The sequence below is a fragment of the Pteropus medius genome, unplaced genomic scaffold (assembly GCF_902729225.1).
Source record: "Pteropus medius unplaced genomic scaffold, Ma_sr-lr_union100, whole genome shotgun sequence".
Lineage (NCBI taxonomy): Eukaryota > Metazoa > Chordata > Mammalia > Chiroptera > Pteropodidae > Pteropus > Pteropus medius.
Window position 1 is genome coordinate 49,740,263 of NW_024340849.1, and position 17,616 is coordinate 49,757,878.

The following is a 17,616-nucleotide window of genomic DNA, read 5'->3' on the forward strand; positions in this document are numbered from 1 at the left end:
CAGATTAACTCAAAATGGATCCTATTAACTTGAAATGGATCACAGATCTAAATAAAAAAGCTAAAACTATAAAACTCTCCGAAGAAAACATAGGAGTAAATATTTATAGCCTTGGACTTGGCAACAGGTTCTTTGTCATGACATTAAAAGTATAAGCAATAAAAGAAAAAAAAGATAGATTGGACTTCATCAAAATTTAAAACTTTTGTGCTTCAGTATCAAGAAAGTGAAAAGACAATCCATGCAACGGAAGAAAAGATTTTAAGTCATATATCTGATTAGAAGTTAGTATCTAGAATATATAAAGAATTCTTACAACAATGAAAAGATAACTCAATTAACGGACTGCAATTGCAATCCTGGTCAGGGTGAGGGAAAGTGGGCTAGAAGTCATAGGCTTTGCTGAGGTTTTGCTTTAGAAGAGTGTTCAAGGCAGTGTATGGTAAGAAGTCACTCTATGGGACTCGAGTAATGGCCATATTTACCAAATCTCCATTTGGAGGAAACAAGGTAGAAGAAGGAGAAAGCTGTATCATCAGAATAAAACGAAAGACTTACTCTAGCTGGACCCACACCAACAAACATTTCCAAGAACTCAGATCCACTAACGGTGATGAAAGGGACGTTGGCTTCTCCAGCTGTGGCCTTAGCTAGCAGTGTTTTCCCAGTGCCTGGAGGACCAGTAAGAATGGCACCCTTCAGATATAAAGAAAAAGAATATTTAACTATAATTTCAGAAAAGTAAATTGTATATCCATAAATAATTCCTAGGTATAGATCTGTTTATAAATTTTAGTGATACACTCTAAATATTCCTTAAACATTTGAACTATGGTAGAATACTTTTATATTAGTAAGAAGAGTAAGAAAAAGATTATTAGAGCCTATTGTTTTTAAAACTTTGGTAACAATGTGAAATCTTAAATATTTCCCTTATTTGATAAGATTTTTAGTGTTACTTTTTAACCTAACAGTATATAAAGGGTGACTTAAGCTAAGAAACTATTAATAAACCAGTCGAGGTTTACTTAAATAATTCAAGGAGACACAAATATCACACTCACAATGTACATTTTGCTTATTTTTTTCCCTTTAAATTTTCACAAATGAAGTAAAAATCTAATGACCAATGGCGAATTTAAAAAGAAAAAAAATGTGTTTGCTTTACAATATAATTAAATTGTGGAGATGCCTAAGTATGATGTCAACAGGTACTTAACAGCAAATTATAAAATTATATGACTTTTTATCCATATAAGTAGGACATCAAATTAAGGAAATGATGATTTCCTTTACAAAGGATTCCTTTAAAATAAACTTTATTAATAGATTTTTTTAATTATTTAAAATTTTGACTCATTTACTTTATGACTTAAGCCGGCCCTGGGAATACAAAAATGAATAAGGCCGGCCCATCGCCAGCAGTGAGCATAGGGATATCTGCTGGATGGAAGGAAAGTGGGAATTAGTGCTGGCTGTCTCTTCACTGAGTTCTGTGCCATGACTCTCAAGTGCCAGGTCCAGGCAGACGGTCCATTCATACCTGCTGAGGGAGGGACAACTTGGTGATTGCAAGAAGAGATACACTCAAGGCACTACGGCTGCTGAGAGATGGGGTGACTAAATCAGACTGGAGGTAGAAGGAAGGCAAATCAAGAAAGGCTTTCAAGAGAGGAGAACACAAATCTTTTTGGAAATTATATACACTACATGCAAGAAGACACGTTCATACAGAACAAATGACCCAAAAAAGGCTCTTGAGTTAAGCAGAGACCAGTAAGCAGAGACTAGTAAGTTAAGATAGAAGAAGGAGGACAACGGCTACTGTATAATAAGTAATCAAACTTCATAAAATTATAACTTCAGAGATCAAAAAATAATCCAAAAGATTTTTGGGTTAATAAATTGAAAATAATCTTATGAAAGTTAATTTTACCTTTGGGATTTTTGCTCCTAGGTCTTGATACTGCTTTGGGTTTTTTAAGAAGTTTACAAATTCCATTATCTCTAGCTTGGCCTCCTCACAGCCAGCCACGTCTTTGAACTTCACATCTATCTCATCCTTTAAGACCTTAGCAGTAGTTTCTCCAACACTGAAGAGTCCACCCATCCCCCGTCCTGTTCGACCAATACCAGCAGGCCCTCTTCGTATGGTGTACAGTAAAAAAGCAATGATGAGCACTGTGGGCAACATGCTCAGCAGGAAAGAACTAAAAAGAGAACCACACACAACAGTGACATATTTTTAAGGCTGTTAATCTTTGGTCTTTTTAATGTTTTGCAAGACATACTTTTTGATAATTGGTTGCGACATAATTGCATATTTTCTTTTTTTGTAAAACCTGAATATTCTAATATTTTATCTGAGGCACAAGGAGAATCTCAGTGTGTCAATATCACTCAGGAACAAGCACATAATACCAAAGAAAAAACTATTCTTAACACGTATTGATATTTTGTTCCTATCCCAATAACCACCATTTATGCACAGTATAGACCTAACTGTGATTTACTATCATTATATCTGAGTTTCAAAGAAATTTCTTTAGAATTACTTAAAAATTTTACGATCCTGGTATTAGCCTGGGCAGAAACTCCAGTTCTCTTATTGAAATGCTTCAATTTATTCTGAAGAGATATCTTCCAAATATCAAATCCTTGTAAGTTAACACATATCATTTCAAAAGTCCTGTGTACAATGGCAATGAGTGCTGCACAGGCCACTCTGTGCAGCTTAAGACAGACTTGCAGGGGAACTGGTTTGCCCTCCAACCTCCTGTCTGCTGTAGAGGGACCTGTTGGGGAGTGACTTAAAGCCTAGAAATGCCTTCTGCCTTGTTTAATAAAGTCAATTTCAACCCAACTATGGGTATAGATATGTACTTACATTGGTTAATATAATGCAATTTAGTTTAACTTGCCCTAAGAAATTTAGACCAGACCTTGTACATAGTTTAGGTCAAATACAAAAACTAGGACTTACTGATTTTTCATCTTTTCTAATATTTTAAATTGTGCTATAGTAGGCAGCAAGAACCATGAAAAATTTACCTTTGGTTTATTTCTGGAGGAAAAAAAACATACTAACAATAAAAATGGTGCGATAAAACTTTTGTAATGTTTCAGCATCAGCCTAGAAAGTTAAATAATTATATGACAACCTTAGGGGCCAAGGGATATATCATATGTGAAACAATTTTAATAGCTATTTGGATCTAAATACTTCAGGTAGATTGTAGGTTTACACAAACTAAGACTCAAGAAAGTCCCTAAAACCGAGCAACACTATCAGCTCAATTAACACACTAGTTCTCCGTTGTTCTGCTCTTTTACAGAAAAATTAAGATTTATTTCTATTTTTACTCTTGAATTAGTAACTCTATAGCAAGGCAGACCTTCTGTATTTAATGCAAATGGAGTAACTCCGGGAGAGCTAGCTGGATGTACCGAATAAGCACTCAAAGGAAATATAACTCTCAAGGAGCTCAAAGACAAATGACTTGAAATCAATGGACCCTTCTTGAAAGACTCAGACTTGTAAATAGCCTGACTGAAGACAAATAACCCTTAAGAGAAGCAGGAGTTCTGACAATAAAGGAAGAATTGCTTAATAATTTTGGAAAACTCTGAAATATAAATGTAAGTGATAGTTAAAAGGTGGAATGCTTCTCTTTGACATAAAAGGCTCTTCATGCTAAAATCCTACTAGAAGACAGTCATTGGATATTAATGTCTCAAACTACTGCTTAATCAAGATAAACACAAATGTGTAGAATATCAATCAGTTACTAGCAAAAACTAGTAAATTGCCAAAGGTTTAAAAAAATCCGGGCACATCAAGGCCTGTTTGGGAATGCAACGTGTAACCTGCCACCTGGTGACAGAACGGTGAACTGCGTAGAACATAGTGAACAGTCTTCAACATGTTTATATATTTGCACTGCTTCTTACCCATCACTTTCAGCAATGTAGACAACAGGTACCCGATTCTCCCCTTCTATACCCAATTCCTGCTGTAAAGTTTCCAGATTCCGCTCAAAGGTGTCCACACTGCCAATATTAAACCAGACGTATTGCTAGAAAAACAGAAAAACAAAATACCCTAAGAATGAAGGGGAGACAAAGAGTTTAATTCATTAAAGGATTCAACTTCTAAAGAATTTTTCAGAAATACTGAAAATTTACAAATTAAAAATTCAACAATAATAAAAGACTGGTTTTAATCATATGGTGATTAAGTTTCACTCAGTGGTTCTAAAATTATAAACTCATAATAATAAAAAAATCTATTTGAAAATACAATCCTTTTCATAAATAAATATGCGTCTTTTACCTCTTCTCCATTTCCCAGCTACTTCTTTCCAAATTAGAAGCTAATGTGACATAGTAATAACAGCCAAAGTTTATTGAGCACTTACTGTCAGTAATGTTCTATTCTAAGCCCTTTATATACATTAATTAACTCAATCTTCAGAGTTACCATAAGGAGTAGGTACCATCACCAGGGGTGATAATCAAATCTAAACATTAGGAAAGCACTGTTACCCTGTTATCCTTCTATTCACTTGTTCTGGTGACATACTGAGGCCCTAGGGAGGGACACCTGAAGGGCCTGAGACAATGACTATTTTACTCCCAGCACATAAGTATTTCATATTATGTCAGTGCTTATCAGCTGAGTATCAGCCCTATTACTGTCCCCATTTCACAGATGAAAAAACCATAGGGGTGACTTCACTTACCCATGATTATACATCTAGTAAGAGTCTGGATCTGAAACCAAGCAGTCTGGCTCTAGATCCAGAGATCATACCCACCATATCATACTACCTCTCTTATGTAATCACAAAAACACTAATCCTAACAACTCACATTTATGGAATTTTACTATATTCTAGACCCTGTTCCAGCACTCTGCATTAGCCACATTTTATAGCACAAAAAGACTTTGTTCTTCTTTTAACATGCAACCACTTTAAAAAATATTTTATTAAACAAAACGGTAAGTCTATGATATAAAATTCAGACGATTGGGAACTATACACAGAAGAGAGCAACATGTCATCCCATATTCCTCCCACCAACCAGTGTTACTGAGTGGGGAATATCACTCTGGTATCTCTCTCCATGTATCTAAAAACAAAAGATGAAGAGTTAAGTTTTATAATATAACATTAATTCTTGGTAAGTTGTTCTTGGTAAGACTGACAAAGCTACAAAATTCCTGTGGCTACAAGCCTCAAAACATATCAACAACAGATTAACTACATGTGATTGGAAATTCCTAAATTAGCACCTACTATAACTGGGCAATATGCTAAATGCATGACTCACATCACAAAATCATGGTGGACCAAGGACCAGCAGCATGGAGATTCTGGGAACAAAGTCTGGAGAAGACCCTCTAGGGATGGGTCCCAGCGCTCCAGGTGATTCTTACGCACCCTGAAGTTTGAAAATCACCACTGACTTTCATGATTCTCATTTAAGCACTAAGCCCTAAAACAGTTTTACTGTTGTTCCCATTTTAGAAATAAAGAAACCAAAATTTAGAGGAGTTAGGCAGTACAGCTAGTAAAGAGTAGAGGTAATGTGAAGCTGTCTGTCAGATTCCAAAGCCTGTGCTTATAAAGCACGGCACACTAATTAATATCGCTACTTCACAAGTAGTAGGACACTAATATAAAGTCTCAATATAAAGTCTATCAAGCAGGCAATACATGTCCTCTGTTGAAAACTAAGGCTATACAAATATAAAGAAAACAAAAGCATCTACAATGTCAGCAACCAGAGATAAACACTATTAGCAATCTTGATGTCATTCTTTCAAGATTTATATAATACTCACTTTACAATCTTGAAGCACATGCACAATTTTGAAAAGAAATCAATGTAAAACCTTAACTGTAATATAAAGGAGAAATAAAAAGAAAGTAATTTATAATAAAATAGTATGAATTTCAATGTGCAAATGCTTGTGCCTGCCAGTATTAAATGTAAAAACTGCCCTTTGGAAAGAGTACTGTCCAGCGAGAGCCACCACTCCAGCAGGGAGGTTAAAGTTCAAGAGAAATGAGAAGCCCTAACATTAACCAGGAGGCCTAATGTAGACATTTATCTATTTCTAATTTTTTGCTCTATAATCAGTGTTTTGGAGAACATCCTTGTATAGTCATCTTTACATGCATCCCTAAGTATTTCTCTAGGATTATTACTGAAGCAAAATTACTTGTGCAGGTGTACTTTCAAAACTGATATGTACACTGTCAAACTGTCCTCTTGAAAGGAGTGGCAATTTAATTCCCAGCAATAAAAGTCTGAGGGATAGTTCTAAGGAAAAAAAGTAGCATGGTTATTAATTATTTCACCAGAAGGTGAAGAGAATGGGGGGAAAAATAATTAAAATAACTTTCCTAAAAATGACTAAAATAGCCAAGACATATAAACTTCATGAATATTCTTATATTTACTGATGTCACCATCAGCTCTAGTTTTCCTTAAAATGTTGCCCCAACTAATCAAGATGACTAGGAATGGTTAAACAGAACCATCCTCGGAGAGAAGAGAAGCAGCCTGGTAGAGATGTCTGGCCCTGGGGGAAGGTGGTAAGACTGCAGGACACCAAAGGACTAGGGATGGGGCCAGGGGTCAGGCCCAGGGGTCAGGCCCAGGGGAGGGCTGGGACTCACCTGGGAACATCACCTGCCCCTCCCCTTCCCTCAGCCCAGTCTGGGGTCTCTGAAATAGAGTTCAAATGGCCGGACAGGAAACACAAATTATTTTAAAAATAGGAAAAGAGATGGAAATTAAAATAATACAAGATCGCGAAATGGTTGGGAGAGATATGAGGATAATTCTTAAACTGATTTGGAAAAAAACTGTCTCAAAACGATTCAGATCTTACTATATATTTCCTAACCAAAAAACTATTTTTTCTTGAAAAATCATAGACAATACTGGAATACTGAAAACTGGGATTTCACTCACTTTCCCAAATGTACAGCCAAAATGATTACCAAAACAAAACCATTGATCCAATCTTCATAGCACAATTATGCACATTCTCACCTATGCTGGTGAAGATTACAAATGCTGCACTGCCCAATTCTGGTATGACCAGAGTGTATACCCACTGCAATGTGAGAGAATGTTTGCTTTTCAGCTTTAAACCTCAAGTTAGCTTATAGCTAATTCACATCAATTAATAAAATCATTTACCCCATCAACAGGAGTTTTTCCTGGTGTAAAAGTCACTCGAACAAAACGCTTATTGACGACTTCCAGTCTGTCTACCTGGAATTTTAAAAAGTTAAATATTCAACATAAATTTACAGAAAAAAACTTGAGATATACTTTCAAGCTCATTTAAAATGTATGAGATTTCAGATATACAAAGAATAATGAATATAATGACCCATGTTCACCCATCTGGCTTAAGAAATAAAACATCACCAACACTGTTGAAGCTACTAGTCTTGCCCTTTCTCCAGAGGTGGGCCACTCTCTGCATTAGGTGCACACAGTCCCAAGCATGTCCTGGCACTTGTGCCATGCACACAAGCAACCCTAAACACACAACCAGTTTTGCCGGGTTTTGAACTTTAAGAATGATCTCATTTGGAATATACACTTCTACAAAGTTCTTTTTCTTCCTATCATTATATTTATGAGGTTTATCCATGCTGATATGTCAGTTCTGTGGGGTATTCCATTCTATGAGCACATCCTATTCTCTGTTAAAAGACAGACATTTAGGCTGTTTCGAAAGGTTCACCATCACAAACAATGCTGTTATGAACATTCCTGCAAACCTGCTTAGGCACATCTTCAAAACTTTATCTGGGTTATGTGCCTGTAGATGGATACAGTGAGGCTGGGCTGCAGGGTATACATATCTTCAATTTTACTGCACAGTGCCAAACTGCTCTCCAATTCACACTCCCCAGCAAAATATTCTAGTGCTCTACATCCTCACTTGCTATTATAGGACTTGTTAATTTTTGTCACTCTATGGGTATAAAATGGTTTAAACTTGTTTTTTCTGTAACCTCCTAACTACATCAGATGCTTAAGAATACTCTTAACCTTATCCCAGGGCTTCTGGCTGATTCGGAGGATGAGCCTTTTGGGAGATGCTTACTTCCTGCTGTCATGAAGTCTGTCTTGGCAGAAAGTCTGGAAAGTATAAGTCAAACTGGAAAGTGAGGGAGCCCCAGATAATTCCAGGAGGAGCTGGAACAGGGAACTAACTGTTCCTAAACAGTCTGTCTGGAAACAAGCAACTAAAGTGCTCCTGCTGGGGCAATGGCAGACTTGTGCCACAAAACCAGCAGGTCAAAAGAAGATGCAGCTATGGAGAACCCTCCCCAAGGGCCTGTCACCACCCTCAGAAAGACAGCTGCAGTCTCCACATATGGATGGGAGCTACTTCTTAGAAAGCAGATTCCCAACATCTGGGAATTATATAATATCGTCACTTTCATGAGAGAAACACTTCAAAAATCTGAGTAGATAATTATTTCCATTTTTTCCATCCTCACCTTACTGTACAACCTTTAAAAGTCATTTTAGATTCTTTATACTATCTTGGTATTAATATTTTATCTATATTTTATACATTTGATTGATGAAAATTCCAGTATGGAGAGGTTAAGTAATTTCCTCAAGTTTATACAGCAAATCCTGGCCCTCTTTCTTATATTTCATCAACTCTAACACGGACATTTTTCATATTTTAACATCTCAGAAACTATGATACATTTGACAACTAACGGTATTTCATAGTTTCACTGGAAGCTTACTATATTTTTCTTGGTAATACACAAAATAATGTATGTCTTACAATCAACATCATCGTAAATATGCTGAAATAGGGTCTTACTGGGTAAAGACCCGCCGGCAGTGACAAAGCCTCTTGAGCAGCCCAATGTGGGCCCTCACTTAAAGCCCATTTGGTCTCACTTTAAACATTCTGAGTGACTTGCTCATCCAATTCCAAGCCCACAGGAGATGAAAGCAGTAAAGATGTAAAGGCACTGGGAGAGGCTGGCACACTACAGTGGGGATAAGAGGCCGGCAAGGGCACATGAGAAAATGATGCAAGCAGACAGGTCTGCTAGAGCAAGAGTCAGGAGATGTCATTCCAAAACTAGGTTCTCGTAGAAAGTGAAACAAAAGCATTGTGTGGTAAATCTGGGGACTGCTGGGTCAAAACAAACAGGTTTTTGGTTGCAGTACTTTTTAGCATTAAAAAAATCCAATAGTAACTTTAAGACAGACCAGCTTGGCTAACCTGTTGACAGTCATTTTATTGGTCTAATCTTCCGAATTTCACCTTTTAAACCACAATAGCCAGCAATCCCATAAAATACTTACTACTCCTTTGGAAAGATAGTTATTGACAAAGTCCTTCCACGTGATTTCTCTTCCAGAGCTCTTGAACAGGAAGTAAAACATGACTCCACCCCAAAACAGAGCAGTCCAGAGAAAATACATCCTGAATTCCTTGTCATCCCATGGAAAGTCACCCTGGGCAAAGACAGAGACAACTTCTGTGAAGAATGAAATGTGACAACAGGATCTATGTTATGCTGAACACGAATCACTTCCAATGCCATTAATGTCTCTCATCCTTTCCTGGGGCCACCCCAGAGCCTCCAAATTAATACATAGTTCAGAATCAAACCTTCTGGAACCTGGACCACCAATGAGAATCGTCTTTCTTGCCACCTCGTTTTCCGCCGCCGCCAACTCCTCCTCCAGAAGGACGTGGTGTAGCAGCTGACTTCGATTCTGTTCATAAACAAAGAGCATATACAACAGCATAGCAGGTTTTTACATCTCTCAACAATTTTTTCATTAATAGTTAATAAAAGATGCATTGCAAAATACATTACGGTGCAAATCTATTACTAAATAAAGTACTATGAGGAAAGATGAGACTAATACAAAGAGTTAACGTTCAAGGAGGCTCGCCAGTGCTTTACATGTATTATCTCATGAAATCTACACAAAAATCCAATAACCCAATAAGTATACTACTATTCCCATTTTACAGATGAAGAAATTATAGCCTAAGTAACTTGCCGAAGAATCTGTTACAGTGTTAAGTGACAGAGTTAGGGTGTGATGCGGTAAGTGAATTTCTGAGTTCCCAAATTGAACGTAAAAAGTTAAGTGCTTCCCTTTCCCACTCCCATGAAGTGAACGCTGTTAACAGTTTCTTCTGTAGGAAAAACATGGTTTTGATAGCTGGCTAAAAATAAACAAACAAAAAAGAAACCTCACCCATATAAAATTATTTTGCAAGAATCTGAAATCAGTCACTGTTACGGGTTGAACTATGTCCCTGCCGATTCATATGTTAAAGTCGTAACCCCCAGTGATCTTATTTGGAGAGAGGGTCTATATAGAAATAAGCAAATTAAAATGAGGTCGTGTTGGTGGGTCCTAATCCAATATGATAGGTATTTTATAAAAAAGGGGACATCTGGACACAGATATGCATAGAAAAAAGGCATTGTGCAGAGACACGGGGAGAAGACAGCCATCTACAAGCCAAGGAGAAAGGCCTGAAACAGATCCTTCCCTCATGACCCTCAGAAGGAACCAATCCTGCCAGTGACACACTAATCTTGGACTTGCAGCCTCCAGGACTGAGACACATTTTTTGTTGCTTACGACACCTATCTGTGGTACTTTGTTATATGACAGTCCTAGGAACTAATACAGTCATTACCATCTTCCTTTTCTTCCCACTTTTCTATCCTCTCAAAGACCCACAAATGCCATTCTAACATCTTCAACCACTGTGAAACCACCCCCTCTATGGAGCAGGATGGGAGGCTGCAGCACCCAGTCACCCCTAGTGGCCACATGGCACTGTGGCTTCCTGACACACTCACCCCACCATGAGGCATATAAGGAGCTTGTGCACCCGTCTTAAGTGAGGCAGGGTCTGAGAGAGATACAATCTACCTGCAAGGAGGTACAGGGCTGAGAAACAGAGTAAGCACATTTCTAAAGCTATATGAAAATAGTCCACACTACTCTGGGACAAAGTAACATATATACAAAAAGTACCTAACAAGTTACGTTTAAAAGTTGGACCTAATATCATTAATTTGCCCCCAAACCAAGATTAAAAGACTACCTACCTACCTTGCCCTGGGCAACACAGTAGAAGTCACCTGTATCACCAATACTCAATTAGCCCAACAAGTGCTTCTCCCTTCCCTTATCCCGTGGCCCTGTTCTCGTTCCTTGAATTCTCTGAGCACATATTTGTCTCTCCAACTAGATCCAAGTTCATTTAAAAACAAAGGATTTATTATATTTTTCCTTACATTTCCCTAAAAAAGAAAGGATGGCAATTGAATGCCAGCATGTGCCAGGCACTGTGCTAATGCTATTACACATGTGAAATGGGAGACAGGAGTCTTGGAGCCTACATGGTGCCCCAACCAGCCCTAAGAAACTGGCTCTGATTCCCTAAAGTAAGGTAAGGCTCTGCAGTACAATTTGAAAAACAACTTGAAAGACTGCACTATACCACCACATGTGTCAAATAAATTGTATTAATTAGGTTTCTAAGATTTTTCTCAGTGGTTTAAATTATGTGTCAAATATATTCACTAAATATGCAGTTAACTGATATTGATCAGTCAATATCTCTACCTTAAATTAATTTAATTTGAAAAATGACAAGAAAATATAAATTAAAGATGAAATGAGACATAGAGTCTATAGAATTTTATATGTACCTGTAAACTACAAGTTTCAGAACTGCCTTAAGATAACACTTTGTTTAGTGAAAACTATCACCAACATCATATGTTAGAGGAAAACAGTAAGTTCGAACAATCTTTTTAAAAGGTACCTTTTTTTTCTCCTATAACGTCTTTAGGTTCACTAGCTTTTTTTCCATTTTTTCCATTAGGAAAGTATTTTTCAAATCCTGTTAGGAAAGGAAAAAATAATACATATCCTTAAACCAAAAGTCATGAGGTTTTGTATATGTGTGTTCATTTTTAGAACAGCTGATACGTCATTAAAAAGCATAAGCTGTAAGTATAACATTTCTCATACAGGAGTAAATCAGTCTAAATATTACAGTTCACAGCTCGGGGGTGTAAAAGGAAGAAGTCTCATTTGCATGCCGATTTTATTACCTATACAAGTGCCACATGTGAAGGTGACACATTTTCATCATTGCAATCAGACTGAAGGAGACAACCTGAAAGACCATTTATGCGCCTGCTCAGTATACACCTGCTGTGGCATGGCTCTTTAACAAGAAAATAGAAAATTATGATCACATCTAAGTGTTTACCTTTTGGAGGTCGAGAACAGAATCTTTGATAAGCAGCAATTACATCTGTCAAAAGAGAATTTCTGCTGATCCTTTCTGGAGTTGTAACATATCGATAAAGCTGCAACATGACATAGAATAAAAGCATGAATTATATCAAAATAAAGAATTTTTAAAAAATAGATGAACTGTTTCTCTATTCAACAGGTGGTTACCGGCTAGCACAGAAATACCCTTTCTAAGGAGAACTAGGGTTGTCTGGCACAGGGCCACTCTATCCAGCAATAGAACCATGAGATGGAAATTCTGGTATGGAAGACAACAGTACTTCAAAATCACACATATGTTAGAATTGTAGCCAAACTACAAGGCTCTGCCAGCACATTCACTTTGGTACTGTTTACTTAATTTGCAGCATTCAAAAGACAAACTCTGACACAGAAAATCTGCTGCTTCATGCTGATTTATCTGCAGGGTCTATAATACTGCAAGATTATTTACCTGAAATTACAGGACAATGCTGCTTGTAAACATGATACTAAATTTACATTACTGATAATCCTTATACTAGTAACATTTGCTAAATTGTCATCCCATTGAGAACCTTGGGAGGTTAGGCTTTCAAATACAGATGAGAATGTTTAAAGTGAAGTTCATTTGTAATAGCATCCATCATTATTTGCCTACTTAATGGTCTGAGAAAAATAAAACATCACAAAACCATATAAACCACTTAACATCCACTAGCATGGCTATAATCAAAAAGACAGATAAAAACAAGTTATTGGTGAGGATGTGGAAAAAGTGGAGTCCTCACACACTGCTGGTAGGAATGGGAAATGCTGCAGCCACTTTGGAAAAGTTTGGAATTCTCAAAATGTTAAATGTAGAATTACTATATGATCCAGCAATTCCACTCCTACTCAAGGAAACTGAAAACATATATCCAACAAAACCTTGTACATGAATGTTCACAGCAGCATTATTCATAATAACCCAAAAGTGGAAATATAAATCCTGCCACATAAACTTTGAAAACTTAATGCTATTTTTAAAAAACCAGACGCAAAATGTCACATATTATATGATTCTATTTATATGAAATGTGCAAAACAGGTAAATCCATAAATACTGTAGATTAGTGGCTGCCTTGGGCTGGAGGAATGATTAAGGAGGAAGGGGGAGTGACTGCAGATAATTACAGGACTTCTTTTTGGGGGTGATGAAAATGTTCTGGAATTAGACAATGGTGATGGTTGCACAACCTTGTGAATATACTAAAAACCATTGAATTCTACACTTTAAAATAATGAATGTTATGGTATGTGAATGTCAATTAAAAAACAAAAAAGAATGAGCTGATTTAACTTCAAATTAATAAACCATTCTACACAACAAAATAGGAAAAAAACACACACTGTTCTTGACTGACAGTAATAATGGTCTGAGAGAATTTGGAGCTTCTGTTGTATTAGGCCCTCCCCAACCCTGGGAACACTCATATAACAAATAATCACTGACAATGGATAAAAATGTATCATAAGTGAATAGTTTTTCCAATGCTACATCTATTAAGGGTGTAAATTAAAATGACCTGCTATTCAAGTTGCACAAGGCTACAAGTCACACTGATTCGTTGAGCATCTACTCTGAGCAGGTGCTGCCAAGCAGTGGGGAGTCCAGAGGGGGATCAGAACAAGTCCCTACCGGTAAGAAACTCAGAAGTGTAAGGAAGAAAGTCCTGTGGATAAACCAATTACAGGGTGGTGCAATACGTACAATACAAAACCTCTAAGTGTAAGGAATAGAGACAGCACAGAGGACAAAGTGATTACATGTTTAAGGAATCTAGGGATGTGACAAGAAAAGTGACATCTAGCCTGGTATTTGAAGGACTTATAGTTCATCAGGCAGACAGGGTTAGAACTTTTAATTTTGTTAAAACTGGAAATCTGACTTTTTTGCATGATGATCTTCAACAAGTCTTATGATATTAGGAGCCTCAGTAGTGCACCAGTAATGGGAGAAAACAACTCTGCCTGTCCAGTTCCCAGGGATACTATTGTGAAGATCAACTGTAATGACACATGTAAAAGCACTCTTAAAATTGTATGGCAACACCTACATTTAAATGATCATTTCCAATTATTATGAAAGGTATTTGAGAGGCAAGTTTCTTTTATGCCTAAATAAAGCAAGTTCTATACAAAGCTTCGTGTAGAACTGGACACAGGGTAGGTACTCTATAAACGTTTATTGACTAATAAGCCCCCTTTAGACTCAATTTTCAAATTCTGCTGACTTGGAATATCTCTAGCAATAATCCCTGAGACTGTATTTTATGCTGTTTGTTTTCTATAGAGGAACCATAAATGAAACCTCTATATATCTAATCCAGCCCATTCAAAAAATAAAGAGATCAATTCACAAAACTTAAGTTTAGAGCACCTCATATAAGATTAGCTTTTATCTTTGACAATATGAGAACTTTTTAGTTGCTTTATCATCAGTCTTATTACTCTAAGCATACCTGAGTACCAACATCTCGCATCTCAAAATCTTTTCCCTAGGAATCTCACTGCGAGAGTAGTTGTCTCACCTTTAACAGCAGCACAAACCTAAAGAAAAATCTGCTTTATCATACTCCCCTGCAAGAAGCACAGTAATGTCCAGGTGTCCCTACTAGATCTTCAGAACAGCACCAGCGAATATATGTCATGGACCCCCCCGCACCCCAATCAATCAGCTATCACTGTCAGCTAAGGAGACTTCCTTATACCTCAGCATTGATGATTCATAGGGACAACAGTGCCACTCAAAAGAAAGGCCTTTTAGATAAGATTCTTGATATAAAAGCTGCAAAATCATAAGGCAGATCCTACCTGCTGATTATGTCGGAGTCCAATAATCACTAGGTGTAAAAGGAGAGGTCTAAAAGGAATTAGACCAGGTAAGATGGGGAAATGAATGCAGTGCATGAAACTGAAAAAAAGGCTAGTGCTGGGGCAGTATGGAAAGAGATGAAGATAATACAAGACTAACAAGGGAGCTTCAAATAGTAAAAATCATGAATGCAGGTATGGATGAAAAAGAGGTGCTGTAATAAATCTAACTAAAAGTAACATCACAGGGTGGTCCGATCATAAATTCCTAACTGGGCAGGAGAGTAGCCACACCCCAGGTATATAACTTCCTTAGTAAAAGATTTATCTTTGCCTTAAGCAAGCCCTTTCCATTGCTTCTGTGCATCTAGGTTAACATAACTCTTAAATGTCCCTTTTTCAGATTCCTTGGAAGCATAACCACCTTCAAGAGACCATGTAATCTTAACTATCCTGTAATCTAATCCTTGCCTTGCTTTCTCTCACCTTCATTTATCTATCTACCTTACGTTCCCTCTTTAATTCTAAACGTATAAAAGAAACTGCAAAACTCATTCTTCTGAGCATTTGAGATCTTGCTTCCCGGCATTGTCATCAGTTTAGCTCAAATAAACCTATAAAAATTCTCTATAGGTTTGGACATTTCCTACTCTGAATGAGGTACTATCAATACCCCCTTTTAAGTGGAGAGGCTGAGATAATTTGCTCAAGGGCATTTGGCTAGTAAGTGGAAGATTCTTGTGACTGAGTCCAGAGCCTTTAACCACTATGCTGTTTTGACTCTACGTGAGTACGTACTTCTAGGTAAACCAGTGCAAGACTGGACTCCAAAGAACTGATAGCAAGAAATAACTGAAATAACTGATATCCACTATTGATTACAAACCTTTACTTGAGACATATGACTGCCCCAATTCTGTCAAAACACACTATCATCACTTCAGAAAAATATATTACCACTGCCCACCCAAGTGGAGCTCGGTATCTGCTGGTTATCAACAAAGAAATAGCCGCCTACTGAGGACAGGTCTTATACAACAAAAAACATAATCTCTACTCTGAAGAGGTGACATTATTAATAATCACAGTTAATATTTATTGTCATGTGCTATGTGCTAGACCCAGAGGGCCAGCAATAGCCCATTCAACGATGGGAAAATAGGGGCCGAGAGAAGAAGCTTAACTCCAAAACCTGGGCTTTAACTACATTGTGCTAATGCTGTGGACTCTTAAAGCACATACACAACACATGCATTCTATTTTCCAATGTCACGAAAACAGGTAAACGAAGGCAACCAATGCCAAAGATATGTCGAGTTAAGTTTCTTAACCTTTTGAGGTCTCAGTTACATATCTGTAAAACAGGTTCAACCTGAATGAAGTCAGAGGACCCTCCCCAATGATCTTTTTAAATTCCCTGACGCACAAAAATCTGATTCTATTGGAGATGCATGTTTTCAAAAACCCAACTCGATACTCGGGGTTTGACACCCACTAGAGAGCTTATGGGAACCGCGGATACACGATCAGAAACGCAGGGCGTCCTGGTATTGAAAGGCAGCGCACGCGGCCTCATTCACCAGAGGACCTCGCCCCGGACGCCCCGCGGTCCGCGACAGAGCTCAGGGGCCGGTGACCTTGACGCCCTGCTCTCCGGGCCCGGAACCAGGCTCGAGGGCCGGGCTGGGGGCAGAGAGCACTGGGCGCCTGAGACTCACCGTCTGGAAGCAGGACCGTTTGTTGGGGCCCACGCCGCCGCCAGGCACTAGCAGCGGTGGCAGGCCGCGGGGCCAGCAGCCGCCCCGGCCCCACAGCAGCAGGCAGCGGTGCGCCATGGCGGCCCGCGCGCCCCGCTTGGGCCCGGGGTGCTGCGCAGGCGCGGCCCTTCGGCCGGCGGGCGGACAGCGACCGGAGGATTCAGCCAGCGGAGACAACTAGGAGTAGGACAACTATCCCCGCGCGCCGCGCACCGGCGAGCCCACGGTTTCGACGCGCGCTTTCCCGACCCCGGCGTGCTGACGTCAGCCGCAAGGCGAGCCCTGGGGCCCAAGGCGGCTGCTTCGCTCCGCAGCGTCCTCCGTCGGTCTGGACTGGAGGCGGGGCCTGAGTCGAGCAGCGTGGAAGGCGAGCGGAGGGCGGTGCGCGAAGTGGAAGGGAGGAGAGAGGAAGACCAGTGGAGGGCGGGGCTGGAGGCGGGGTCTACGGGAGGAGCGTGAAGGGGTGTGGGGCGGGGCTTGGGCGGGACCTAAGGGAGGACAGTAGAGGACTAGAGGAGGGCTGGGGCAGGAGCAGCCGGGACCCGCCGAGTGGGAGCAACAAAGGCCCTGTTAGGGCGCGAAGCCATCTTCAACATTTTTGGCATTCACTCTCTCAGTGAATCACTCGTCAAATATTTTGAGCGCCTATTCAGTGGCGGACATCATT

General features: G+C 38.9%; 1 protein-coding gene across 2 annotated transcripts in view; it reads right to left on the reverse strand.

The window, feature by feature from the left end:
• AFG3L2 (AFG3 like matrix AAA peptidase subunit 2) overlaps positions 1-17,246 on the reverse strand; it is a 35,441-nt gene extending 18,195 nt beyond the window's left edge. Inside the window, exons 1-9 of one of the 2 annotated variants that reach the window (XM_039846222.1) lie at positions 16,911-17,070; positions 12,332-12,431; positions 11,879-11,956; positions 9,686-9,792; positions 9,376-9,528; positions 7,219-7,293; positions 3,952-4,076; positions 1,937-2,210; positions 559-696 (exon numbers count right to left, since the gene is read on the reverse strand). In XM_039846222.1, the coding sequence (XP_039702156.1) occupies positions 559-696; positions 1,937-2,210; positions 3,952-4,076; positions 7,219-7,293; positions 9,376-9,528; positions 9,686-9,792; positions 11,879-11,956; positions 12,332-12,431; positions 16,911-17,027 (1,167 nt within the window). In that variant the 5' untranslated portion in view covers positions 17,028-17,070. Of the gene's footprint in view, positions 1-558; positions 697-1,936; positions 2,211-3,951; positions 4,077-7,218; positions 7,294-9,375; positions 9,529-9,685; positions 9,793-11,878; positions 11,957-12,331; positions 12,432-16,910 lie in introns of both variants that reach the window. The other variant, XM_039846223.1, reaches the window with a different exon arrangement.
• Positions 17,247-17,616: the final 370 nt, after the last annotated feature.